Below are 27,438 nucleotides of genomic sequence, written 5' to 3'. Positions count from 1 at the left end.
TGGTGTCCACACAGGGTCCTGGACAGCTCAAGTTGCCTCTCTTTGTAGGAGACTCTGCTCCTCTAAACTTATCTTACTGAACTGGGAGCTCAGAACAGGCTCCTTGTTAAACCTTCCCTTAGCTAAAACAAAGGGTGCTCTAAATGAAATCTGCTTGCACTTGGGCATGGAAAAACCTTAGACTTGCCAAGCTCTTCTGCAAAGTTTTGTACTTGATGATTGTACTTTGTCTTCCCTACCCTGACCAGATCAATTTTAAGCTTGTAAAGTACGATGCCCAAGGAAACTTCTTAGGCTGGGAGGACGTGACAGGTGGCACTTTGCAGGTGAGTTAATTTTGTTTTCTCCTTGCTGTGATGTGTAACCAGTGCTGGGATTCAGTTGCTAGAACTAGGGGCTGAAATTTAGTCTGATCCACCAACATTATCGGAACTGTGGCCCCCTTTTGAACCACTGGGTCTCCGCAACCATGTAATAATTCCTACATGATATCTTGCTCGCCACCTTAATTCAAATTGGCTGGGGCATGAGCATGGACACAGTGAGAGCAAGGTGGCTGAAGAATCATAAACAAAAGGGGATAATAAAAATCAGCATATCAAGTTGTGGGGAGGTGTTCCAGGGTTATCCCAAGGGCTAGTGTTAGAGGTCTTCTTATTCAACAGCTTCATTAAAGACCCGGAAGGGGGGGTTACCAGCACAATGATGAAAACTGCAGGTCAAATTAAATTAGGAGGAGCTACAATCAGGACAGAGATGTAAAAAGGGGCCTGGAGCGGTTAGGAGCATGGTACAGATATTTAATGGGAGGGACAAACCCAGAAAGCAGGGGTGACAGTGGGCAGTAAATTAGACAGGAATTCCCTATGGGATAGGGGCGAGGGCCAGCAGAGCTTTAGGGGGCTGCATGGGCAGAGGCTGCACACCACAGACCGGACGGGGAATGGGCTGTCTTCATACAGCCCTGTGGAGATAATTACCAGTTACTGATGATAAATTGGAGAAGCAACAAAAATAATCCAGGAGCTGGAAAGTCTAACTGCTGAGTGCAGATCACAAGTACAAAGTACGTCCAGCCTGGCGAAGGGACATGTAAGTGCAAACGTGTGAAGGGTGTCACACTAAAGGGGGGTTAGTTAGGCTGGGACAGTGGAATTTAACTAGAAGAGAATTGAAGTTGCACTAGAGAGGAAGGATAGTCGGGTGGGTGGGGCATTAATCTAGGACTTGGGAGACCTGGGTTCAGGTCTCTCTGTCATAGACTGCCGGTGCGATCTTCTCTCTGTCTCAGTTCCCCACCTGTGAAATGGGGAATTGCAGCCCTGCCCTGCCTCCCAAGGAGGAGTGGTGGGGATAAATTCAGTGAAAGGATTGTGAGATGCCTGGGTACTACAGGAATCGGAGCTCTGTAAGATAGCTATCTAAGGGGTAATGGGCTGAAAGTGGGAGCTGACTATTTGAGAGCAGTCCTTGTGGCAGTCTCACAAGGGAAATGGTGGAAGTGCCGTTGCCTGGGACCTTTAAACCTACGATGGGATAAAGCAGTAGACAATTGACAGCAGGGAACAATCCTGCATTGGCCGGAAGATGTGGGGAAGGCTCCAGCTCTAACTGATACAGCTGTTTGATCACTCTACATACCACCTCTTAACGTTCCTGGGACCACGTTGGGTGTCCGCACCAAGTGGATAATAGAGGCCAGAGCGAGGGGAGAAAGTGAACCCCCAACTGAAACGTGTGTCACATACCCACCTTCCCCTCTTTCTGCTTCTGGGAGGCTCCATCCCCACCACTGATCACCCTATGGCATGCAGGATCTGGCTCAGGGTGTAGTCTGAGGCTGTCTCCTCAGCCTACTGACAGCACTGGTCTCATAGCAATGGCCCCAGGAGCGCAGAGGTGTCTCAGGAAGCAGGGTTGGGAATCTCTGGTGCACGTCACCACTGCCTGGTCTCAGTGCCTTTCCTTGTCCCTCTGCTAGCTCTGTGCAGACCTGTGAGAGTGCACTCGATGCTGCCTACTCCTTTGGGACATCCTACGAACAGTCTGTAAGTTACATTTGCGTCTTCCTGCCATCCCCGCCCTGCCTCCCGTGTTCTGAACTAGCACTAAATGAGGGGCTAGGCTGGTTGTCTGCAGCAATAATTGCATGGAGGCGTTGCAATGAAACTCCATGATAAGTCACTGGGTTCCCAGATCCAGAGCTAGTGATTTATTTTCCTCCCTTGCGCCCAAGACTCTTCTGCCCCCTGGGGTTAATGAATTTTGAAATAATGCTCAATCTTTTCATGGTCTTTACAGTCAGATACTGCTGTTTAATACGTCTGTGTCTGTATGCCAGCACTGGGGATCTGGGAATCTAGTCTCTGCCCTGACACAGATGTCCTCTGGGTCCTTGGGCGAGTGGCTTATCTGTCTAGCTTTGACATTCCCTGTGTCCCAGGAATCCCCAGGCTGGGAATGAGTCTCATCAAGCCGAACTGCATAGGAGAGGAGAATTTTTCTCTGAGGGCCAGACTTTCAATCGAGACCAGAGCGTAATCTAAGGGGCTGAATAGCCCCCAAATCCCAGGCAGTAAATGTTAGTGGAAATCGCAGGGTCTTTTTCTGCTTAAAAACGGAACAAGTCTCTGCGGTGCAGATAAAGCTGCATCTGGGCAAAGGAAGGCTAATTACACAGCATCTTTGTTATAGCATTGTCATGGTTTTATTTTACAGTGCACTGTACAGGTGTCCAACCTGTTGAGACGAGTCCCTGAGCCCGTCTTTTACGAGATGTTCCTGCAGTTCTCCAGTGACAAGGGGAACTGGCTGTGGCCGGTCCCTGTAGCGAATCCCCAGCTGCAGCTGAATAGCCCGGGTGAGATTCTCTATTGGCGAGAGCGTTGGTTTCCCTGTCTTGATTTTCTTTTGCTTCTCAGCTTTGAACATTTCTCTGTGACTCCTAATATTTCTGTTTAGCTGGGAAGGATCCACTGCTACTCCCAACCACAGCGAGGAGCGGTGCTGGAGCTCATTAGCCGAGTACCTGTTCTGCCAAGAGCTCAGGCAGGACTAATGAATCCTTGTAAGGCAATGGGCCTAGCTCAGACTGCCTGGTTTGCTTTGACATTTACGCTCCACGGGCCCGCTCTTAATGAGCAGGGATCCAGCAAATCTGCAGGAAAAAGACTGAACAGGTGTCGTTTTGCATTATAAAGCACCAGAGAGTGTGCAGCCAATCATGGCGGTCTGTTAGCTGGCCATCTAAAGGCCTCCGTAGTTCAGACAGGTGGTGTGGTGTAGTGGTTCATGCATGGGACTCTGAGTCAGCAGATCTAATCGTGGCACTGCCCTGATTCCCTGTGGCTTTGGGCAAGTCACTTAGGCCAAAATGCTCAAAAGCAGCCTCTAATTCTGGGTATCTCCAGTTTTGGGCACCCAACTCGAGACGCCTAGAACCCTGTCTTTTCACTCAAGATGAGAGGAGCTGTTGCTGCTTAACACCTAATTGTCTCAAGATGGGCACCTGAAAGTCACTGATGACCATGTTGGTCTTTTTCCCATTTCTTAGATGAGCAAACAGAGATGGGGGGGCCAAGGTCATTTCCCCACAAGGCTGAATTTGTCAGTGTTTGCAAAGCATCATTTAAAAAAAAAACCCTTTGCATGTAAAAGACGATGGTGGAAACCCCCCGCTGGGTGCTCAGCAATTGAATGCTCAGTTCAGGTGATCATCTGCCCATAGGCCTTTGGTGCTACTTGCTGCATGGCTCCTGTGATGAAAAGACATTGTCCTGTGTCCTTATTGTAACCTGCAGGGTACAAAGTGCGTTGCTAGAGCCAGGGAACAGAATGTAACAGCCAGTGTTCAGTGTGTGATCTGTATTTTACTGGCTAACCACAGGACCCAGCCTTCCCAAACTCAGGGATATTTAGTCACCCATAACGCCAATATTAGCCCCAAGGCTTTGGTGCCCACACCTCCCATTCCTGATTCTGGCTGGGCAACTAACCTTGCACCATGGTAGCTGCATAGAGGTAACTGTGATTATTAGTGAACAGATCACGGAAGGGACACAGTGGTAATGCTGGTATGGAGCTGGGAGGAGTGGGGGCACTTAATCACAGATTTGGCATGAGGATAGTACAAAGGTCTCCTGGATGCGGAGAGGAGAGAGACTCTCTATTGCCGTGATTCAGCAAAGCCCTCAAGCACAGGATTAAATTCACTGAGCTAAAAGAAAAGGAGTACCTGTGGCACCTTAGAGACTAACCAATTTATTTGAGCATAAGCTTTCGTGAGCATAAGCTTTCGTGTAGCTCACGAAAGCTTATGCTCAAATAAATTGGTTAGTCTCTAAGGTGCCACAAGTCCTCCTTTTCTTCTTGCGAATACACACTAACACGGCTGTTACTCTGAAACCGTTCGTTGAGCTGTTTTCTATACTACAGAGTTAGGTTGACCTAACTCTGTAAGCCAGTGATCCCTACACTTTTCATGGTTGCGCCCACCCTTACCCTTGTCCATACCGCCCCCTTCCCCCGAGCCGGGGCTAAGAGCTGGGGGCAGGAGGCAGACAGGGCTAAGTGGGCTGAGACAGGGGCCTGGAATGGAGCCATGGCCGGGGGCTGGGGCTGGTGCCTGGAGCAGAGCCGTGGCCAGAGCAGAGCTGCGGGCAAGGCTGGGTGGTGCTCCCTCCCCGCCCCATGTGGAGGCTGGCCCAGGCCCCACCATATCCCCCCCAAATGTTCCTAGGGGGGCGCGCCCCACTGTTTAGGGATCTCTGCTGTAAGCATCTACACTAAAATATTGATCCCTATCTAACTTGTCTGCTACACCGACTTAAGCGCTATGCCTCTTGCGGAGGTGGAGTTAAGTCAACATAGTTAGGTCGATGCAAATAGTCATTAGCCATGTGATGAAATGTTCCCTGTTTTCACTGACCATGCTGATGGCAAGTTAATTCTGGGCTGCTTCCACCACATGGCCAAGTCTTGTGCAGCTGATCCATCGTACCCGTTCCCCTGTTCAAGCTCTTTTGCTCTGGCATCCCCATAGGCTTGTGTCTGGCCCAAGCGCACAGGCTATTGGCCCTCGCTTTTGTGCCTTGGCCTGGTGACCTTACATTTCATTCTCATGCACAGATGACGTCACGTTGGTTGTTGTGTGGATTATTCCCTGTCAGATCCTATTTCTTTGTGTAATGAGTGATTGAGAGGCAGCAGTATGTTCCAGCCCATTAGCCTTTAGTGTTTTTAAAACGGAGTCATGAATCTTAAGACCTTTATCTGCTTGAAATAGACGTAGGAAAGACTTTTTAGACCCACTTTGTGCCCCTGGAATTTGAAACTGGCCTCCATTGTCTGGAAGATCGTCTCCTGCTGGCTAGGACTTTGGCTGTAAAACTGATGCTGCTCAGTGAAAAAGGCCATCCCTGTGTAATTAGTGAAACTTTTCTCTATTCAAATTGAAAACCTTTAAAATGCAATTTATTCTCACAAAAATGTGTGTCCAATTGGGTGCCTAATTTGCATGCACAATTACCATATGCCAATAGCTAGCTGGCCATTTGAACCAATACACAGGTTGCTTATGCAATCCTTGTACTGCCTGCTCCGATCACACCTGATTCTCAAACATTAGGTCCATGCTGGTGTGTTTAGGATTTATCTTCTCAATTTGATCATTTTTTCCAATCGCTATTTTGCAAACAGGAATCTTTTGTGAAGTGATTTTCCTGGAGACGCTGTAGTTTAGTGCCTCAGACAGAGGACTGAGCATGGGTGGAGGATAGCAAAGGCAGGGGAAGGCGGTGCCTCCCCAAACAGCCTGGCGTAGCCCTGCCCACGCTCCACCACAAAGCCCACTCCTGTCTAATTCCAGTTCCCTTCCTGCTATTCTGTGGCCGAGAGGCTGGGGCAGGCAGGCTGGGGCCAATGTGCGCAAGGCCCAGGGCTGGGTGTGCGGGGGCTTGGGCCGCTCTAGCTGCGCTACCCGCCTGCCCGGCACTCTGGGGCCGTGCAGGGGGGCCAGCGGTTGTGTGGGGGACTGCGCTCTGGGTGGGGGGGGCAGAAGGGAAGGGGTGGGCCTCGGGCAGAGGGGGAGGTGTCGAGGGCTAGCCTCCCCCAGTGGCACGTTCACCCGCCGCCCATGGAACTGAGAGTCAAAAGACCTAGTTTGTAATCCTGGTTCTGATACTGACTTGGTTGGTCCAATGAAAGGTATTACCTCACCCATCTTGTCTCTCTACTATCATGGAACCGACACAGTTACACCTACACTGCAGACTGACTTGTGGGGACTTGCCCAAGTCCCTTGGGTCTGGATTTTCAGACCCATCGTTGTGCACAAATGGGGGAATACTTATCATCAGTTCCAGTCTTTTGAGTCACTTGCATGCACAATTAGCATATTTGCTCTTGCAGATTTTGGTAAATGTGCACACAATTTAGGCACACAAATGTGTGTGCATTTTTTATTCTGTTTTTGTGCCTGGAGGAGTCTGAAACTCTTGCCCTTAATACCTCTGAAGCACAGACTGCCCATCTGTAAATGGGGGATGATGCTATGTATACCTGCCTTCTAGTGAGGCTATCTGGCATAGTTATAACAACATTTGGAAGGGGCTAAGTGAGTGCAAAGTAACATTAAGGCCAGCTAGTGATAGGGGTGGGGGATCCTACTCTTTGCTCAAGCAAATGCAATGCATTTTGGGTTCCACTTGTCAAAATGGTGGGGTTTGTTTGGTTTGGTTTTGCAAATGCAGAAATTCTCACACCAAATGTGACCTTTTGTGCTGAAGTTTGTGAACATGAAAACAGACACATTTCATTTTAAAAAACAATGTTATATATTGTCCACCTCTTATATCTGGTAAGGAACCTAAGTTGGTTACCAGCTTCCTCACTAGATTTATGTTGGTTTGGATTTGTCCTTATGAAGTTCTGCAAAAAGAACCAAAGCAAATTCAGTCCTGCAAACTCTTAAGCATGTTTAGAATTTTACTCCAGAGAGTCTACATTGACTCCTATGGGATTGCTCTAGGGGCTATGCAGGCATGCAAAGTGCCTGAAGAATGAGCCTGAAAGCCACAGATCAGGAAAACTAATTCCATGTTGGAGGGAGAGAGAATTTATTGCTATCAAAAAGCAGGACATTGTGCCATTCTCATTTCAGTCTGAGGGCTAGACTGGAATTCTGCTGCTACTGGGACTCAGGAGACATGCATTCTATTCCTGGCTCTGGTGCTGGCCTCCTGGGTGACCTTGGGGAAGTCTCTTCTCTTCTCTGTGCCTCAATTTCCCCATCTGTAAAATGGGGGTAATGACACTGACCTCCTTTGTAAAGCACTTTGACATCGACTGATGAAAAGCCCTAGCTGAGAGCTAGGTAGTCTTATTACCAGTGAACAGGCTGATGGGCGGGATGTGATAGGGCTGGTTATAAGGGTGTGTAAGTTGTCTTGGAGCAGATGTGTGTTCTCATCCCTGGTTCTTCATATGTGGGGTGTGCAGCTAGCTGGCATTTATGGTGTCTCTGCAAATAGGTAGCTCAGTGCTCATTACATTTGCAGCCCTTCTCTGAGATTGCATTTTGGTTGAATGCCCTGGCTACCAGAAATGGTGCGTCTGTGTATGCAGCTAACCCTTCTCTCTGCATGTTTCTTTCAGCTTCCCTGAGGTCTCAGAGGCTAAGAAGATTCTTTCTAGTTGATGGGCTCTCGGGCAGGCAAGGGAACCTATCCATTCAACCAGCATCTGTCACGTTGGCAGCAGAGCTGCTCCTAAGGTAAAGGGCATGGGCAGGCCACTGGGACAGTCACCGGCTCAGCCTCTTTGACGGCCATCGATTTTTGTTCCCCCACATTTGTCACAAAGAAGGGATGTTACAGGAGTTTCTCCAGGAAAATTAGGTGCAGCGTGGCTGGCTCTGTAGGAGGGCAAGCCCCGGAGCACACAGAATTGAAAGACTGATCGTGGTAGGTGGTTCAATAACCTTTCTTCTCTGGCATCAGGAAGAGATTGAACCCTGCAGTGTGTCAGGATCCCGCGGGTTAAAATATAAGGACTGGCCCTTTAATTAGAATGCTGGGACTTGTAGCTCCACCCCCTAGGGGGGAGTCCACAGCCAGTGCGCAGAGAGAGAGACACAGCTAGGTGGAGCCAGAGAGCCCCGAGGTAAGGGGCGAGGACCTGCCCTACCATATATGACCCACTTGCTAGGTAATGACCAATAAAAGCATCTTTGTGGAATGTGTGTCCAGGCCTTGGTCTGCTCCCATGCAATGTGATTAGTGCCCCCAGCCAAGCAGTGAGTGAGATCCACCAGACAGTAGGCTCCTAGGACACAGTCCCAGCATGCTCTGTGGCAGTCTCAGCAAGCTTTGCTTCTACCTAACCTGGGGATTTTGCACAGCCCCATGCCTGGTGCCCACAAGCTGCCAGACCAGCTACCTGCATTTTGAACCCACACAGGGCTAGCAACCCTGGCGTTAATGTAGTGCCCAGGAGTGCTGGCAGAACACAGCTGAGCTATTTGTATGGGTAACCTCATCGCCTATACAGACAGCTCTGCAGCACCGCCCGCCGACCGCCCCATCGGCGAGACCAAAGCCTGGGTTCCCAGACAGCCTGGTTTGCCCAGAGGAGATGGTGTTTATAACCAGCCATCCCCTCTCTAGCGTATTCCTTGCCACTTACAGCTAGCACCTCCTTTATCACCTTCCCCAAGGAGATCATGATCTATACGTCTCCCCTCGTGCTGAGACTCGCCATCTTCTGTGCAAAAAGAATTCTAATCTCCCCATCCTGCTCTGCACAATTAACTCAACTCCCTCCACTCATTTCCTACAGAGGTTTCATTAAAATTCATTGTTCGTCTCTCCAATTATTTGCTCTGTCCCCCAGATAACCCCTCTCTGTTTTTTCCCTCTTACGCTGGCTTGTGCAGTGTTGACTTGCCAACCAGTAGCCCAGGAGACCAGTCTGTTTTCCTGTTGACAGTGAAGTATGCGAAGCAAGATAGCACTGCAACAGCGCAGGCAAGTTTGTGGCACCCCAGGATTCCCTTGGCAGGAGGGGGAGAGGGGGAGAGAGGGAGAGAAATAATGTGAAATGAAGCAGCTGAAACAACAAGACCTGGTTGACTTTCCTTTGAGTTCCCCAGCACTTGGCAGCTGTTGTTTCAGCAGGTGATAATTAGAGCCGCGAATGAGCTCGGATGTTGTCCGGGTTGAGACTGAGTTCAATTGTGCCTCCTCTCCCTGAGCCCACACTTTGCCAGCCAGGTAGGAAATGTAACAAACTCGCCCTCTGTGCCATGTGGGAGGCTGGCGGCTGGGGCTGTGTGCAGTTGTGCATTAAGAGGCTAAGACCGATGGTGGCTCTGGGGCCGGTGTGGGAGACCTGCGCTGAAGCTGTTCAGACGGGGGGAATCTCCTGCGTGTTCCTGGACCTGGTCGGACGGGTTTGGGGCGGTGCATGAGTGGGTCACCGGCCACTCATGGGCTTCCCACGTGCCAGTCTCTGAGGCAGCACTGGCATCCTTTTTGGAAGAGGTTGCTCATTTCTTTGAGCCAGAGAAAGATGCCTGCCCTGTGAGCTCAGCTGCTCCCATAGGGCCGAGTTCTCCGCCCTGCCTTAATCGGGCCTGTCTCTTTGCGCCCACACTCATTAGCAGTGCAGTTTAGGTCACTCGGACATCTAAGTGCCTCATTCATGGGACAGCTTAGCTATTATTACTTGCTGTATGCTCCTGCCAGTGCTGTGTGACAAATCCCACAGATGGGGCACCCATCACCATAGCATTGAATCATCAGCTGGTGACATTAATGGGCCTGGAACCCCTGTAACAACCTGGGATGGGGCGGAGGGAACTTATGGTCTGACCCTGCCAGAGGAACAAACACCTGGCAACCACCCAACTGATTCCATCTTCTGGGGCATGCACATTTCACTGTGCCCATCAGCTTTCTCAAAGGCTGCATGCATCTGCCCTGGCAACTGTCAGCACCATGGTCTAGTGGGTAGAGCACTGGACTGGGAGTCAGGAGACCTGCCTTCTATTTCTGGCTCTACCAGTGATCTTGGGTGACTCACTTCTCTCTCTATCTCTATTCCCCCTCCAACCCTTGGTCCGTCTTGTCCAGCTACCCTGTAAGCTCCCTGGGGCAGGGCCAGTCTCTCCCTAGGGGTTGCACAGTGCCTGGTACGCCAATCTCTGTCGGAGGCTCTAGGCACTACCATAAACACACACAATAAATAATTCGCCGGCGGGCAGCTCCCCAAGCAGTAGCCAATGCAATATTGGGGGCAGGGCAGAAGCGGACTCTGAAATGTTTACCACACTGATGTCTCTTGTTCTGAGCAGATGCTGCCAACATGGTGGTAAAAGCCTCTGTGTCCTGCCTACACTATGCTTCCGCTGCTATCACTAGGGTGAATTATGGGTAATGTTTTTGCCACTGTAGACAAGGTCTTTGTGAGCAATGGTGGCAGCCTGTTTCCACCAGGACTTTGCCAGGCAAGTTCATTGTCTGGTTAGACAAACGTATTGAGATTTCCGGGTCTGGACCATCCGTGATGCTCACCATTGTTGTTAAAGCCCATACGGGTCATGATTTCCAAAGTCACTAGTGACTTTTGGGGTGTGCAACCTTAAACACAGCTGATTTTTCCGAGGACAGGTGCGCAGCGATTTCTGAAAATTGCACCATTGAGGCCCCCTCAAAATCATACGTCACTTTTGGAAATCCCGGCCAGCGCTGTCAATTCAAGCTCTAGTCCTACGCTGCCTTCCTGCTGCCTCCCTTGCTCACTTTCTTTCCCTTCCAAGTATCGTTTGCAGTGTCATATACATACAGTCCTGGAACGTCTCAGCGAGACACAGATGTGAGTAATAATCATTTGCACACGCTGCACTCTGGGCCACAGGTCACCCAGATGCGGGAAACTGCCTGGAGGAGTCAGCCAGGCTGTTCTGGGGCATGAAGGGAATGATGGATGTGGAAAGCCTTGGGGAGCTGCATGTGTTCAGCCTTCAAGAAATAAAAAAGAAGGCTGCCATGACACCCAGTCAGGACACCAAAGGAGGTCCCGTGGGGATCTGGGTTGGACTCCATGATAAGCAACGAGGGAAAGCCAGAGACCTGAAAACGCAGTAGTAAGAGGAGCTTTTAGCCTCCAGAACATCATATGGAACGGTGACTCACATGTGCACAGGACTCATGTATGCTAATGAGTGAATGCAGGTTGGATTTGTAACCACCTAGTCACCCTGTTTACAAATGTATAGATTTTAAGGCCAGAACAGGGACCGTTCTACCATGTGGCCTGACTGCCTGAGGAGTGGGTGTTCAGCCTAAGCAAGTGAAGATGTGATTCTATCCCTCCAATGGATTGCCTTCTCCTCTGAATTCTGGAAAGAATGACAACTTCTTTCTCTGACAGATAGCACTTGCCATCCTGGGCTCTCTGGCAGCCTTGTACGCCTTGCTGAAGACCAGCAGTTGGGTGCGGAGGTCTAGACTTCAGAATATAAGCTTTACAGTAAGGAATAGATCATAAATGTTGGATATGTGCCTGTACACTGCATATTGCTGCCTTCTGAACATTGCCAGAATGTGATGATACCCCAACTCTGAGACTGCAAATATACTTGAGTGTTTCCCCAATTCCCAACTGGCCTATTGTAAATTCCTTATCTCATGGTCTTCCTCCGTCCTTACTTGCTAGATTTTATGAGGTCTAAAATGCTTCAGCCCAACTGGTATGTCATTAGGAAGCAGGATCACACCCATGTCCTTGGTCAACTCCACCAGCTTTCTATCCAGGTCTGAATCCAGTTCAAAGTAGCCTCTACTTTCTGACTCCTTCCCTGCTCCACTGATTTTGTTCTATCCAGACTCCGTGAGCTCAGGTACATCTATTATGTTTCCCCTGCTCCCACTGTGTACATCCATTCCTGGTCTGCTCCACACTCTGTTTCCATGCACCTCTCTGGGGTTTGGAGGGGTTACCCTTTCCTGTGGTTCCCCCCTCTCCTCTGAATCAATCTCTTTAAACCTCACCTCGAGCTGCTCTTTACTCTGGGATTAAAGGACAGTGCGTACGGACACAAAGGCAGGGCTAAGAGCTCCATACACAAAGTTGTGGGTACAATAGAAACCTGGGGATTAGAACGCTGGGTTCTACTCCTGGTTCTAACCAGTCCCTGCCTCATTTTTGCCCTCTGTAAAATGGGAATAATAACACCAGCCCCAAATAGAGTCAGAGGTTTCAGTCATTAGTGTCTATAAAGTGTCTGAGATCCTCGGATGGAAAGCACTAGAGAGAGGGGAAATTCCTCCCTATTACTCTGGGACAGAGGCACCTGCATTAACTCTCCACATGGCCATTATACAGCTGCATTAGCGTTGCTGATCCAGCAGCTTCTGAGATGATGTCATTAAGCCAGCTGAAAGCTGCTCTGCTATTGATTAGGAGTTTCAGATACACAGTGCGGGAATTGCTTGATCTAACACACATTTCCTACTGGAGGGAGTGATTGCTGCATTTAGGACCACACTCATCCCTGGCAAAAACAGGTGCAGCTCCTGCTAACATCCATGCTGGAATTGGCCCATGGTCTGTAAAGCTCTTTGAGATCCTTCTGGATGTAAAAAGGATTCCAAGTTCCAGCAGTTGACCCCAAGACAAAGGTCAAGGGCCAAGCCAACACACATAATAAAGGTTTTTCTCCTCCCAATATTTGTCCATTTCCTTTTTCCTTCCCCAGATTTTAGTCAAGTTCTTTGCCTTCTTTGCTGGGGCCCTGGCCAACACCTTCTTCGTGGTCGCCCTGGGGATGGGAATTTATTGGCTCATTGTTTTCAAGGTGAGTTGCTGTGTTTCTTTGTGCATTTTGCCTGGTTCTTTCCTGAGTCCCTAGCTCAGCGGTTCTCAAACTGTGGGTCAGGACCCCAAAGTGGGTTGCGAGCCCATTTTAATGGGGTCGCCAGGGCTGACTTAGACTTGCTGGGGCCCAGGCCAAAGCCAAAGCTTGAGTCCCACCACCCAGGGCCCATGTCCAACCACCTGGGGCTCAGCTTTGGCCTCCCAACCCGGGGTAGTGGGGCTCGGGTGAGCTCAGGCTTTGGTCCCCCCTCCTTGGGTCATGTAGTAATTTTTGTTATCAGAAAAGGGTCACGCTGCATTGAAGTTTGAGAACCCCTGCCCTAGCTACTCGGCCTCTTGGCTTAGTTCTGGGGCTCACTGTGATCTGGCTGGCTTGGTGCTTGATAGATTTGGTATCAAGTCACACAGCCCACGAAAGCTTATGCTCAAATAAATTTGTTAGTCTCTAAGGTGCCACAAGTACTCCTGTTTTTTTTTTTGTTTTTTTTTTAAATCTTCAGAGTCTGAATTTTTTATATGCCTGCCTTCAGGGACATGGAGAGTCTGTGCCAAAGCACAGGATCAAGCCCAGCCAGATTGCTGCAGGTTGAAGCAGGCTCGGAATAAAGAGACGATGGAACATCTCATTCCTCCAGGGAGATCAACTGGACTGTGGAAAGGTTCCCCGCAGCAAGTGATGGAAGCCCAGTTGCTTGGGATATTAAAAATCTGATAGACAAAGCACTGGGGAATCTACACAGTGGGCTAGAGCAGCAGTTCTCTGCCCATGGGTGGAGTGTGACCCCAGATTTTCCTTGATCTGCAAGAAATGACAAAATTTTTTCTCCTTCTGTCTAAATTCATTTAATCCATCCACAGGGTCAGCAGTCTTCAGCGGTTGAGGTTATGGTGCCCCCGGCAGGCAGTCAAATAGAAACCAACTTTATTATCTACTTGTCCTGCGCTTTTGTGTTAAAGGTAAGCAGGAGAGCGTGTGGAGAGAGGGCAGAACTGGCTGCTGCGGGGCAGGGGTCGGCCTGGGAGGGTGGGACAGCGTGTCTCAAAAGTTTCAAAACCCGCCTAAGAGTAGGTCAGAAGCCAAAATACTGGGGAAATGCTGTTTTCTTTGCAGTTCCAGCCTGTCTGAAGCCCACAGTCCTGGAAACAGCCTCTTCTCAGGAGATCTCATAGGTTCTCATAGCTTATCTGTAAGTTAGCTGTGGCCTTTGGCTTGGGATTCTGGGCAGCTCCTGGGGTCCCTTTGCTAAAGCCAGGGCCAGCTCAGACAGGCTGTTGGCCCTGCAGCCACGGAGCTTCGCAGCTGGTTGAAGTTCTGGTGCTCCCGGTGGCTTGCGTTTTGGTGTATGGGTCAGCGTATGCGGAGCTCCATCCCCACACACCCTCCCACAGCATTGTAGTAGTTACCTGCCTAATCTGAGCTGCCTGCACCTCTCTCTGCCCCAGGGATTGCTTCTCCTTCATGAGCAGTTTGCAGTTTGGGGCAGGTGGGAGAAGGTCTGGGCTTTTGCAGCCCCCCCCCCCCAAAGAAATGGCTTCACAGAGGGTCCCCAGGTTTGGCTGAACCGGCCCTGGCTAGAGTGAGACTGCGATGCTGACTGGCTGTGTGGTAATGAGCTAAACCTTTCTGGTTGCTCTCATTTCAGGCTGTGGACTTGCTTCATCTCCTGATCACCCAGCTAACAGTCTCCATCTTCCTGATAGCCTGGGAAAAGCCAAAGGAGAAACCAGCATTTAAAGCACCGGCAGGTCAATTCAACCTTTCACTCTCTGTGCCCTCTGTGTTTATAAACCACCCTGTCATAGAGCAGCCCTGACTGGAGCTACCTCCTGCAGCACGCCACGGCATGAATTAGGGCTGCCAATTTTCTGACCAAACGAAACCGAATGCCCTTGCCCCGCCCCGTCTCCAAGGCCCCGCCCCTTTCACTCCATCCCCCCCTCCCTCTGTCGTTCGCTCTCCCCCACCCTCACTCACTCGCTCATTTTCACTGGGCTGGAGAGGGTCCCTTTTCGACCAGGTGTTCGGTTGAAAACCTGCCTCCGTTTCTCTCCTACTGAGTCCCCGGAAATAGTCCATACAGTCTTTCTTTGTGCAAATGGCCCTTGTGGGGTTAATTATGATAGAAAAAAGCCCCAGGCACATAAGAAGTCCCAACACCATAATAACCCAGGCAATACACCAACTACAGCCCCCGGCACCTGGGCTCCACCCGGCGTCCCTGGCGCCCCTCGCTCGCCCCGGCTCTGAGAGCCGGCAGTCATCGCTATCCTTCTCTGCCGCCTTCAGCCTTCTCTGGCCTTGGCTCTCCGGCTCAGGATGGACAGCTGGCTAGCCCCTCCACTGGCTTCCTGATCATTCCTCCTCCTTTCAGAGGGGGCCTGCAGAGAGCTCCTGGCAGCTTTCCCCAGAGACCCCCTGCAGTCCCCGACCTTTCCTCGCTGATTCTCATCAGGACTTCCCCTCTCTGATTCCCCTGCTCCTTTATAACCCCCGCCCCCAGGTGCTGCCCCACCCTCTTAACTGACCAAATTGGGAGCATCTGTTCTGGCACGAGCTGGCACAGGGACCAGCCACCCTGATGCGCGCACACAGAGGGCCAGCCCTGCACATGTGCCCTTTCCACTTCTCTCTTGAGGATTCAGTGCTGAAGGATATTATCAAACATCAGTGTTGCAGAAATATCAATGGAATGCTCATTGGCTCCCCTTCACTTAGCAAGCAGGGGAGGGCAACGTGGTCGACTGAGCCTGGGGGGAGAGGGGTCAGGGCTCCTGGGTTCGATTCCTGACTGGGTGGGTGACTAACTGTGCCGCCTCAGTGAAGTCACTCAGGGTGCGTCTACATTGCAGTCAGAGGTATGGCTTTGATTTAAATAGCTCCAAAAACAATAGCAGTGAAGTTGCGCCATCACAGCCTGGCAGCACGGGCTGTCCAAGCCGGCCTGGAACAATGGCTCCATGTCTAGTTGGCAGCCGGTATCAAGCGGAGTGCCCCAAGGGTCGGTCCTCGGGCCGGTTTTGTTCGATAGCTTCATTAATGATCTGCAGGATGGCGTGGATTGCACCCTTAGCAAGTTTGCAGATGACACTAAACTGGGAGGAGAGGTAGATACGTGGGAGGGTAGGGATAGGATACAGAGGAACCTAGACAAATTAGATGATTGGGCCAAAAGAAATCTGATGAGGTTCGACAAGGACAAGGGCAGAGTCCTGCACTTAGGACGGAAGAATCCCATGCACCGCTACAGACTAGGGACCAAATGGCTCGGCAGCAGTTTTGCAGAAAAGGACCTAGGAGCTACAGTGGACGAGAAGCTGGATATGAGTCAGCAGTGTGCCCTTGTTGCCAAGAAGGCTAATGGCATTTTGGGCTGTATAAATAGGGGCATTGCCAGCAGATCGAGGGAACGTGATCCTTCCCATCTATTTGACATTGGTGAGGCCTCATCTGGAGTACTGTGTCCAGTTTTGGGCCCCACACTACAAGAAGGCTGTGGAAAAATTGGAAAGCATCCAGCAGAGGGCAACAAAAATGATTAGGGGACTGGAACACAGGACTTATGAGGAGACGTTGAGGGAACTGGGATTGTTTAGTCTGCAGAAGAATGAGGGGGGATTTGATAGCTGCTTTCAACTACCTGAAAGGGGGGTTCCAAGAGGATGGATCTAGACTGTTCTCAGTGGTAGCAGATGACAGAACAAGGAGTAATGGTCTCAAGTTGCAGTGGGGGAGGTTTAGGTTGGATATTAGGAAAAACTTTTTCACTAGGAGGGTGGTGAAACACTGGAATGCGTTACCTAGGGAGGTGGTGGAATCTCCTTCCTTAGAAGTTTTTAAGTCAGGCTTGACAAAGCTCTGGCTGGGATGATTTAGTTGGGGATTGGTCCTGCTTTGAGCAGGGGGTTGGACTAGATGACCTCCTGAGGTCCCTTCCAACCCTGATATTCTATGATTCTGTGACCCCAGGTATGTGCTGAGCACCTTGCCCATGCTGTTACAGCTTCATGGCCAGTGTTACTTGAGCTAGCTACAGCAAAGCTAGCTTTTTGTCTGACTGCAGTGTGGACGTCCCCTTAGGGTCAGATTTTCAGAAATTGCTTTGGGGTTACCTCCATTTTTAGGTGCTCAGTTTCAGCTTGGGTGAAATCTTGACCCTACCAAAGCCAATGAGACTTTTTCCATTGACTTCCACAGCCAGGATTTCACCCCCACACTCCCCATGCTAAGCTGTACTCAGCATTGCAATGTTGAAGTCTCATTTTCTAAAGAGATTAAGGAGCCTGATTCCTCTGTGGGGCTGAGCAGCCCTGTCTGCAGCAATGGCTAAATACTTTTTAATATCTGGGCAGAAGGGATTTAGAAGCACAATCCCACTAACTTGTGCCTAAGTGACTTGAGGACTTCTGAAAATCCCCCCCACCCGAGGTGTCGAAAGCCCAGAAAGAGAGGCCCTTTTTTGAAGAACATGATGATAATCCCTGCTGTACAGCACAGGACTGCGTTGCTGCTGACTTGGCTAATTAGTGTTTATAAAGCACTTCCAGATCCTCTGCACTTCTGGGAAATCAGTGGCAGCTTGGCAGGCGGCTATTTTGGGAGCTAGCTCACCTCTGATAGTAACGATTTCATATCGAGAGTGGTAAATTAATGGAAGTGAGGCTCAGGGAAACCCAACTGTGTGGAGCTTTGTGTCCTAGGAGCCTGTGCCGGTTTTTAAAATAAAGCAAATTGAAATCAGTGTGTTGTTTTCCCCTTAGGAGGGCAGAGGGCCACTTCCTCTGTGAGTATTTGGAGAACTTTCCTGATAGCCAATGAGTGGAATGAGATCCAGACTCATAGGAAATTGAATCCATCGCTTCAGCTGTTCGCAGTGTTACTGCTCCTGGAGGTACGTGGGAGGTGGGGAGAGAGACACCTGGAGGAAGTAAGTAACCTCTGGGATCTGGCACCAACCCATCCATAGTCCCTGGCGCGCTCTGCAGATATAATTCCGGACGTGACACCATGGAAAAGCACTGCCACCATTCTGTGTGTCAGTCTGCAGCTCTGATCACGGAGGGGAACCGGAGGCTTGTTTGAGGTTTCGACTGAGCTTTGGGCAAGGGTTCAGGGAGAATGAGACATGTTTTGTATTTTAATCCCAACCAGTCTGAGCATCTGTAATGAGGCGGCATCTCAGTGACTGGCCCTCTGTGGAATGAGATGGGCTTGCAGTTATAGCACGCAGCCACCAGATGTCTCTGTGTGCTGTGGAGAGAGTGAGTCAACCAGGTTATGGTCACTGGTGAAGAAAGGAGACAAAGCCAGAATTTAGGCTTTGTGGAAGCCTGGTTAATTGTGTCTGTTGTGTATAGTCGTTTATTAAATGCCTCCTTTTAAGGACTGAGAGCCTATGTAGCATGGTACTCTGGGTATGGACCGTTCAGAGCCTGGCAAAATTTGGGAAGTGAGAGAAGAATCCCGTTTCTTGGTTAAGTCCTTTTCCAGAAGCAATCTCTACCTTTGCACCTCCAATTTCTTGCCTCTGCAGTGACTTGTATTTGTGCACCCAAACAGCATTTTACACTTGCAAATTAGGCAGTTAATTATGCACACCATTTGCACAGATCAATGTGGGAGTTTTTGTATGTGGAAAAAAAATTGTGGGCATGAGATTGTGGGCACTGATTTAGAGGCTGGTTGAAAATTTGGTCCCAAGAGCTCAGGAAGCAGGAACCTTTCTATGCCCTGTCCATCACCCTGGGACCTGAAAGCCTTATATGCTGGAGACTTTTGCAGAAGGGTTAGGAATTCAGGGAACAGTCCAGGTTTGCTGTAACCTTCCAGGATTTGCCATGGCCAGTTGTTGTTTATTCATACCTACAATGGGCTTAGGGGCCTCGCGGCCCCTGGAGAACTCATCTCACGTAGGGGTTCTGATTTACTTCACCTGTTTTTATTTCAGGTTGTGGGCTTGAAAAACATCGCATCACGAGACCTGAACCTGGATCTGCACCCCGGCACTGACACTTACCTGGCTGCCTGGAGCCCAGTCCTTAGATTTGGGATTGCTGCTTCTCTCTGGCTGGCACTGGGAATTGCACAGGTTATGCTCTGCCTGTCATGTTGGAAAAGTGCTTTGGGGAAATTTAGGGTGTGAAAGAAGCCAAGAGCACTCAGGATCAGACCCTTTTTGAGATAGGGGAGGCACAGCCAGATATCAAAGTTTTCCTAAGGGTGTGGGTTTAATCTCCACCTAGGCAGCCCAAAGATGGGCAGAAGAAAGAGTTTAGCATTTCATCCTTTCACTCCTCTACTACGGCACGAATGATGGAGATTAGAAAAGGAAAAGACTTTTGGGTCATCATCCAATCTAGCATTAATGCCTGAAACCCTGGAACATCTGTCAGCACTGGCTTTGAGCCTATGTACTTGTGTGGGACTTGAACTTGTGGCCTGGTGGCAAAAGTGTTACCCCCGTGAGCCACGGTGATGGACAAAAATGAGTGCTCCCGAAAAGGTGGGAGGAAAGGAAACTTTGTATTGTCTTGCTTCCCGGGACATGTTATGTGAAACTTCTGCTAAGTCACAACAGTGCAGCTGTGTGTTGCTGTTTCTGCAGGTGGTGTTTTTCATAGGCATCTACGAGCGGTTTGTGGAAGACAAGATTCATCAGTTCGTAGATCTCTGTTCTATGAGCAATGTGAGTCTTGCCCTGGGTTAGCGATGGATCACATGCACTAAAGTCAATGGAGCTGCACCAAATTTACACCAAGTGAACATGTAAAGAGGTGCTGTTAAGATGCAAATTATATTGTAAAATGATTTTGTTTCTTTGTCTCCCTAATAACACCCTCGTTAACTAAAACAGGGGAACTCTAAGATTCTAATTTACTTTCCACCGGACTAGGAAAGGGCTCAATTTCCAGCCAGACTCCCCTTGGGGGTGTGCGCAAAATCTGGACATGCACCACTCTGTGCACACAAACCTTACATTTGCACACCTTGCAACCCGCACTGTGCACACACATTGGGCAGTTAGGCCTGTGGATGCAGGTGTGCATGCTCAGTGGTGTGCATACGAATTTCATGCTGGCACAAAGCAGAGGCCAGCTGACAGCCTGACCCTAAAGGGCTGGGGGCAGTGCCGGGTAAAGTCTCCCATCCACCAGGTACTTTATACTACGTATCAGCTTTCTTCTTATGCCTGGTCACTGTGCTTCCTCCCTGCGCTGGTGGCGTGGCTAGGAACCCACTCTGCATCTTCATCCACTCTTGGATTTCCCATGCGCCCAGAAAGCCTTTTTGGTTTCTTTATACTAATGGTCTATGAAAACGAGCGATTTGGAACAGGTCTGAGGTTGAGGAGGAAACGAGTGAGTAACAGCTCTCCTTCCCTTTGCTGCCACAACTCCCCTTGCTCCGGGTTGATTTACTACCATGAAGAGCTGCTCTGAGTGTATAAGCACTGGATGTAACCCAAGTCTACTCCATAGATTGCCAGCAGCTCAGTGTGTCCACCACAGACAAAGCGTGTTTGGAAGAGGGGGGACATGGCATCATGAAGCATAGGAGGCTGGTGCACACTGCACGTTTCTGCGCTTGACCTCCAGAAATGTCATGAGCTTCTCATCCTCCACGTCCTATTCTCCATCCCTGCAGGTGTCTGTCTTCATCCTGATGCACGGATGCTACGGCTTCTACATCCATGGGCGGAGCGTGCATGGCCATGCAGATGTGGGCATGGATGCCATGCATGCCTGCCTCAGGAAAGAGGAGGTAATCCAGCCACCTTGTTCGGCCTTACTTCCTAGTCACTCCTTCTCGAACCTGCTGGTCTCTGCATCTGGAGGGCTGCCATCCGTAGGGGGGCCAGTGCAGGGTTTACCACAAGGCACAGGAGGTAGGCAGTACTTGCCTCATTTATGTTTTCTTTAATGCAGAGGCCTTCGTCTTTGCCTTTAGCAGTGGGTGACGTGATCCTTGTGCACAGATTCTGGAATCACTCTGCAGAGGACTGTGGGATCTTGGGACCTACGGCCCTATGGAGATGCCAGACAGTATTATTGCCTTTCCCTGATTACACTTTAGTTGTCTCCCTTGGCAGGAGAACCTGTGTCCTCTAAGAGGTCTGGAGGCCAACTCTGACATTCAGACCTTCGAGGTGCTTCTCACTGACAGAGCCAGGCAGCTGTATGACAAGATAACGCAGCCCTTGACAGAGGTATTTTGCCCTTTGCAGGGCTAGCTAGGCTTCTTACTGTTGGCTTTTTCATGCTTTTCTTTACATGGGTTGGTTTTCAATCCTCTGCTCTCGAGATTTCTCAGACAGGAGCAGAAGAAACCTGCAGTGATGTTGAGTTCTGTGAGTGTTATTACCAGAACCGTTGTGAAGGCTGGTGTTGGAAAAAAATCAGAACCCTTTCCAGCACAGTCACACCTTAAAAAAAGGATGACGATAAATCCAGCCCTTCCTTAGTGATGATGCTAGAGAATAGTTGGAGTAGCCTGGAACCCTAACTGTGTCTCCAGCTGTCAAATGCATTTTACCTTCTTACTGCTCTTCATCTCTCCATCCCCATTTCTGAACTCCCTGCTCCAGGAGACACCCTAACAGAGAACGGTGCACAACTTTCAAAGCACAACGGGAGATGGTCTAAACCTAAACCCTTTGTAACACATTAATAACTGGCCACTGCATTGGTAACTGGTCATATCTTCCTTATGGCGGAACCCTTCTTCACATCCAGTTGATTTCAATGGAAATTAGGAGTCTAAATACCTTTGAGGATCTGTCCCTTATTCCTGTAATCCAAGTGGGGTAGGGTTTTGTGATTTTGATGCTGGAGGTCCCGGATTCGTCCATGGTTCATTACAGCCAGATCCAAACACAGCTGAACTTCCTAGGTGGAGGCTGGAATCCAAACCATGGTTCAGATCTGAATCCTGCAGCTGACCCATCTCTCTGTAATGATCTGAAGCAACAACGCCCCTTATCCAAAGCCATCCATTCCAGACTCGACAATTGTGACTTGGGACCCTTTCTAAAGGAAACCCCAAATGAGGCAAGTGTCACTGGTGTCATGCTCTGTTACACACTGGAAAGTCTGCACAGATGCAGGAACCTTTGGGACAGATAAGTTCTTGCCCAAGTCAGGTTCTGATGCTCAAAACCACTAGAACTTGGCTAGCTGAGCTGAGGTTTGTGTTTGTTTGAATTCAAATCAAATGAGCAAATACAATTGCCCAAACTTCCGTGATCCCAATTGGATGAGTTTTGCACAGCTCCACCTGTCACCAGCATCACTCACTCTCACCTGAGTTGAGGTGCATGCTTGCAAAGTCCCTTTGATTCCATTTCTTTAAGGACTACAGGCTGCCCAGCTGCTTGTAACTACATCTTGGCATATGTGGGTCATAACTGAAAACTCCCCAGTTGTGGGTGTCTGCCATGCAAACCAAAGGCTCCAAAGCAGCAGGTGAAAATTGAGCCAATATCCCTGCTGCCAAAGTGAAAATTTGAATGAAAACAAATTATTTTTCCTCAGAAGCAGAGAGCTGAGCTCCCTGGGCTCCCACTGTGAACTGAAAGTGCTTCTGGGAACCTTCTTTGCAGGGCCCGAGAGGCGTGAGAGTCAGGGTCGACCTACATGAGCAAAGACTAAGGAGTTATTACGCCTTGAATCGATTTCTCAGCTCATTCCTTGAACACGTGAGCCCATTATTTGCCTTTTCCAAAGGTCTGGTTGTGTCCACCCTAAGATTTTAGTGGGAACTAGTGGTTGGAGTAAGAGACTGGGAACTGGGACTCCTGGGTTCATTTAGTCTCTGTCGCTGACTCACTGTGTGACCTTCAGTAAGTCGCTGCCCCGCTCTGTGCCTCAGTTTCCCCAGCTGTAAAATAAGGATGATCGTCCCTTTCTCACAGGCGAGTTCTGAGGCTTAATTAGTTGATATTCATGAAGGGCTTTGAAATTATCCGATAAACGGCACTTTAGGAGAGCAAAAAGTTTTATAGGTGCTCTGGACACCAGGCATAGCACCAGGTCTGGTGTCTGATACCGAGGCCAGCAGCTTGCTCATCCCCAACAAGGGTTGAATTGGAGGTCATGGCTCCGATTTAGGTCCCAATGCCCAAAGAGCTGGGGTGGGGGTTGGTTAAATGACTCCAGGTTGGGCCTACCTCTCCAAGGAACCTCTTGCTCAGCTGACCCCCCCGTCCCCGGCTGGCTGTGAAGCAAGTCACATGCAGCAGATCAGGGGGTGCAGCCACGAGGTTTGTCGGTAGTATCTGTTCAAATCTGCAGTTCAGGGGCCAAACCCCAACCTCAACTATGCCTCCCACTGCAGCCCGCGGGCATTGCATGCATGGACCTGACGGTAGGAACTGCCCCAGTGTACTTTGTACACGATAACTCCAAACACGGTGGAGTGCCCATTCCCTAGCACCCTGCTGCCTTCCCTGCAGATGGCTCCTGATCCCAGTCACTCTTGGAATGACAAAGAATCCCCTCCTGATATCTACCCAGAACCACTACTTCCCGAATGGGGGAAGGAGGATGCTGTCAGCGATGAGGCGTTGACCAGGAGTTCTGGGGTTCAGTTCCCAGCTTTGTCACGGACTCCCTGTGTGACCTTGGCCAAGTCACTTAGGGCCAGATCCTCCAAGGTGTTTAGGCTCCTAACTCCCCTTGATTTCAAAGGAGGTTAGGAGCCTAAATACCTTTGATCAGTGGTCCCAGTTGCCCACCTGTAAAATGGGGTGAATGCTTCTGTTGCCCTGTCTAGGGAGACTGTAACCTTTCGGGGGGCCAGAACTGTTTCTCTTGCTGAGTGTTTGCATATACAGCGCCTAGCATAATGGAACCCTGCTCTCTGGGAAGATGGTGAGCTCTGAGCTAGATGGACCATTGGTCTGACCCAGTATGGCCATTCTTATGTTCTTCTCTCTGGCCCACTGAGCTATTTGGACACCATGGTGAGGCTGCCATGTGCATCACTACTTCTCCTAACCCCACTGACAGCACTGGCATTTCTCCCCCAGGCATACAGAGATATGGACTACATCGTGAAGGACAAGTTCTTCTTGGAGGGCATCATGGACATGGAGTTCCAGGAAGCGGTAGACATGTCCATTCTGTACACAGGTAGCTCGCTGCACTCTTCTTGGGAGCTTATTTACTCAGATGTGAATCCTCCTGGTCCTCTAATTGCTGGCAGACATCAGCAAGGCGTGGCTGCAGGCTGGGATGCTCAGGGGTTAGCTGCTCTGTGCAAACTGGAAATGTCCTGAGTTAATCACCTAAGCCAGTGGGTCTCAAACTTTTTTACTGGCGACCCCTTTCACATAACAAACCTCTGAGTGCAACCCCCCTAACAAAAATTAAACACCCTTTTTCATATATTTAACACCATTATAAATGCTGGAGGCAAGCATGGTTTGGGGCGGAGGTTGAGAGCTCACAACCCCCCATGTAATGACCTCGTGACCCCCTGAGGGGACCCGAACTCCAGTTTGAGAACCCCTGACCTAGGCCTTGCAGTCACTCGTGCCATTCGGTCACAGCTACTGGGATCCATCACATGCTGATTCAGGTAGTGCTGGCCCGGGGTGGAGATGGGGTGACAGACCTCAACCTGTTGGGAAGGGGTGGGCAGAGCGTGCCCCACTGTAGACTTCCAACGTTTGTTCCCAAGTGGAGGGACGATATTGGCTTCTAAGATCCCCGAGACCTCACTACCCAGGATCACTCAGCTCCCCCTTCCTCCTGCAGCTGCCAGGTCTGAGCATCTCTCATTCTACCTGACTGAGTCCTCTGCTCTCTACTAGCTGAATCTGAGAGGTAGGACTTGAGCCCTGCAAGGGTACAGGGGCCTTTAAACCTTCCTGCCAACATAGGGGCTGGGCTCTCTTGGTCAGATTCTGCTCCCTTTGTGCAGTGCCAGAGCCCACTGTCGCTGACTCAGCCACCTGCCCTGGTCTTCCATGCATGAGGCCGTGACCCCCAGCTATGCCCAAGGGCTGCCCAGCTTGAGGAGGACCTGCCCCAGCTGCCTGTGGGTTCAGACACCGCAAGCATTTTTGTAACATTCTCACCTCCTGCTGGAATGGATGCTGCCCTGGCAGGAGCTGGGGGCTCCCATCCCATTGAGACAAGAGGGGGCACTCTCCCTGCCCCAGCCAAGGGGAAGGAGAGCCATGGACAGCACCAAGCCTGTTTTTAGCACAGGAGCTGTGCTCCCCACCCTGCCCCGCCTTCCTTTCACCCCGGATGCACCCAGGAAAAATCAAGTATTCCCCAGTCCAGAAGGAGCAGCATGGTGGGGCGGATTTAGCCCTGTGCTGTTGCTAGGGCTGGGATCATGCCTGCAGGCTCTGTATATAGGGCCATGCCTGTCGTGCCCTCCACAGCAGTATCTTCAGCAGAGTTTAACGGCTCTACCGTGGCCTCATGCACCCGCCTGTGGGGCATGACGTCTGTCGTCCATGACGTCCATGCTCTAAGCAGCTTCTTCCTGCCCCCAGATGCCAGTGCCTTGTTCAGCAGGACTCTCTTCTACAACAACGAGCTGGCCTTGCTTCTCTTCGACACCCTGCTCTTCTCGGTCGTCGACCTGGGAACGCAGAATTTCATGCTGGCCACAATCATCACCTTTGTTGTGCAGAAGGTAAAGCCTGCGGCAGGCGCTAATGCCAAGTGCTAGGTTTTCTACAACGAGTAGGTGTCCAAATGCTGCCCTCATTTGCAAATAGGCTAATCACAGCTAGTGATTTGCCTGCACAGTGATCCAACAAGTGCCGACAATCAAGATAATTACATCATAGGCATTTATGCACCTCCGTTTTTAGACCCGTCTCTAAAAGTGGCTCAGAAACCCATCCCAGCTGAAACGCCCCTCCACTATTGCTGTGTATCCCCTGCTTGGCTGAGTTCAGCCATGTTGAATAGTCAGAATCGCTTCACACTGGGAATCCGTGGCAAAACATAGCTTCTGATCAGATTGTTCATTTCCGTGAGGGCTGTGGTGTAACAGCATCCTTCAGAGTGCTTGGTCTGCCTGTGGGGGTTTTATGGTGCTGCCAGGGCAGGTTCTGGCTAGCCCGAGTCTGCAGCTGTCCACACGCTCTGTTCTGCTTTCAGTTGGTGAAGATGCTGCGGCATGCGCTTGGAAGGAGAAATCTGGCAGCAAAAACGCTAGTAGAGAAGCAGTTTCTGATCTAGAGGTGAATAGGAAGCCGTGGCCACTTACTCCCCTCTTCCCAGTGCCAGCATCAAAGCAAGAATGCCAGGACCCTACAACTAATTTTAGAAGCGAGGACTTTGCAGCCTTGATCCTTCTCGGTCCTTGGCCTGTGAAGGGAGAATGGAACGATCACTGCAGTTTTCCACTCTAGTTACTATGGGTAAAGCTCTGTGCTTCCTACCAGCCCAGGAAACATGCAGCCCTACTGTTATTATTTCTCACTTTAAGTTGTTTCCCAGGCGTATTTTGATTTCACAGCCGAAAGATTCCTTTCTGCTGATCAAACCCTGCTCTGTTATTTAGCCATCAGAATAAGACACCCACGCCCACGGGATTTTTGGTGCTTGTATATTTTTAATTGGGAGACAAAAGGCCACCCTCTGACGCTGACCCTGGTTTTATGGAGCAGCTTTGTTTGTTTCTTAATAGGAAGCAGAAAACATCTGAAAGGAGCAGGGGAATGGCAATCCATGTGCTGTCTACACAATGCATCTGAGCTGCACAGCTCTCTGGTGGGTTCTGCTTAGCTCAGGCAATGGATGCAATCTGCAGGGTAACCCAAATGTAATTTACAAGAAGGGCTCAGTGGGGTCTGATATACCGAGGACAGACCACCTCACACATCCTCTCTCCCTACCTAATTCAAACACCAGCTCAGTCCTTTCCTTCACTAGGCACGAGTCTTATGCAGAATATAGTTTATTGACCTCCAATGGAGGTAAATCACAGGCAGATGCGTGTCCGGCAGATGTGTGTCCAGCATCATTCTGGGCTTTTCTATTCCTTTCATTTGTATTCTACATAGCGCTGTTTCTTTAAACGAAGAGGGGCAGCTGCATTAGACAGAGCAGCTATGTTACACAGCCTGTATTCCTCCAGGGCAGGATTGAGGCTAAAGCCAGGGCTTTGATTTCACTTCACACAGCCGTTGTCTCTGGGATCCACCTGGAGCGCATGCTCTGATTCCAGGGTTGGACTGAGCCTCAGGATTCACAGCCAAAATGCAGGAATTCCAGCTGGTTTTGCACTGACAGCATGGATTCCAGTGGCAACCCATCAACAGGCCCAAGTTCGGAGGGACACAGTCTGGCACACTTAAAATTAAGCACGGGCTTAAGTGTTTTTCTGAATAGGGACACTTTCCTACACTGGAGCCAAACTTCTGAAGGAAACAGCCCATCCCAGAGCAACTTGGGCTGTGATGCAAGTGTTGTCTGTTTCTAGGACAAAGAGAACTGGACGAGTGACCAAGTGCTGAAATTGGCAGAGACTCCCATGGCTATAGCAAACAGCCTCCTGCAAAGGATCCGTGCTTGTTTCACTTTGTTTTGGTTTGA

At 50.0% G+C, this 27,438-nt stretch overlaps 1 protein-coding gene across 4 annotated transcripts; it reads left to right on the top strand.

Moving 5' to 3' along the window:
- Positions 1–2,825: 2,825 nt before the first annotated feature.
- On the top strand, positions 2,826–26,685 carry LOC140896394 (meckelin-like). 4 transcript variants are annotated; one of them, XM_073308134.1, is made up of 10 exons: positions 2,826–2,860; positions 7,654–12,856; positions 13,377–13,833; positions 14,520–14,622; positions 17,635–17,765; positions 18,822–19,559; positions 22,405–22,568; positions 23,901–24,003; positions 25,383–25,525; positions 25,999–26,685. In XM_073308134.1, the coding sequence occupies exons 8-10, from the start codon at positions 23,913–23,915 to the stop codon at positions 26,077–26,079; spliced, it is 315 nt and encodes a 104-aa protein (XP_073164235.1). In that variant the 5' UTR covers positions 2,826–2,860; positions 7,654–12,856; positions 13,377–13,833; positions 14,520–14,622; positions 17,635–17,765; positions 18,822–19,559; positions 22,405–22,568; positions 23,901–23,912; the 3' UTR covers positions 26,080–26,685. The 4 variants fall into 4 exon arrangements, with proteins under 4 accessions (XP_073164235.1, XP_073164233.1, XP_073164234.1 ...); XM_073308132.1 differs by lacking the exons at positions 22,405–22,568; positions 23,901–24,003; positions 25,383–25,525; positions 25,999–26,685 and having other exon boundaries at positions 7,654–11,529; positions 12,758–12,856; positions 18,822–19,745; XM_073308133.1 differs by lacking the exons at positions 22,405–22,568; positions 23,901–24,003; positions 25,383–25,525; positions 25,999–26,685 and having other exon boundaries at positions 13,377–13,535; positions 13,735–13,833; positions 18,822–19,745.
- Positions 26,686–27,438: the final 753 nt, after the last annotated feature.

The sequence above is a fragment of the Lepidochelys kempii genome, chromosome 12, assembly GCF_965140265.1.
Source record: "Lepidochelys kempii isolate rLepKem1 chromosome 12, rLepKem1.hap2, whole genome shotgun sequence".
Classification (NCBI taxonomy): Eukaryota; Metazoa; Chordata; order Testudines; family Cheloniidae; genus Lepidochelys; species Lepidochelys kempii.
The sequence above is the reverse complement of the archived record's forward strand: the minus strand, read 5'-3'. Positions and strand labels throughout refer to the sequence as shown.

Coding starts and splice junctions, on each gene's coding strand:
- LOC140896394 (XM_073308132.1), top strand. CDS start 13,762: ATGGTGCCCCCGGCAGGCAGTCAAATAGAAACCAACTTTATTATCTAC. Junction 13,834..14,519: donor CCTGCGCTTTTGTGTTAAAG/GTAAGCAGGAGA, acceptor CTCTCATTTCAG/GCTGTGGACTTGCTTCATCT. Junction 14,623..17,634: donor AGCATTTAAAGCACCGGCAG/GTCAATTCAACC, acceptor TTTTCCCCTTAG/GAGGGCAGAGGGCCACTTCC.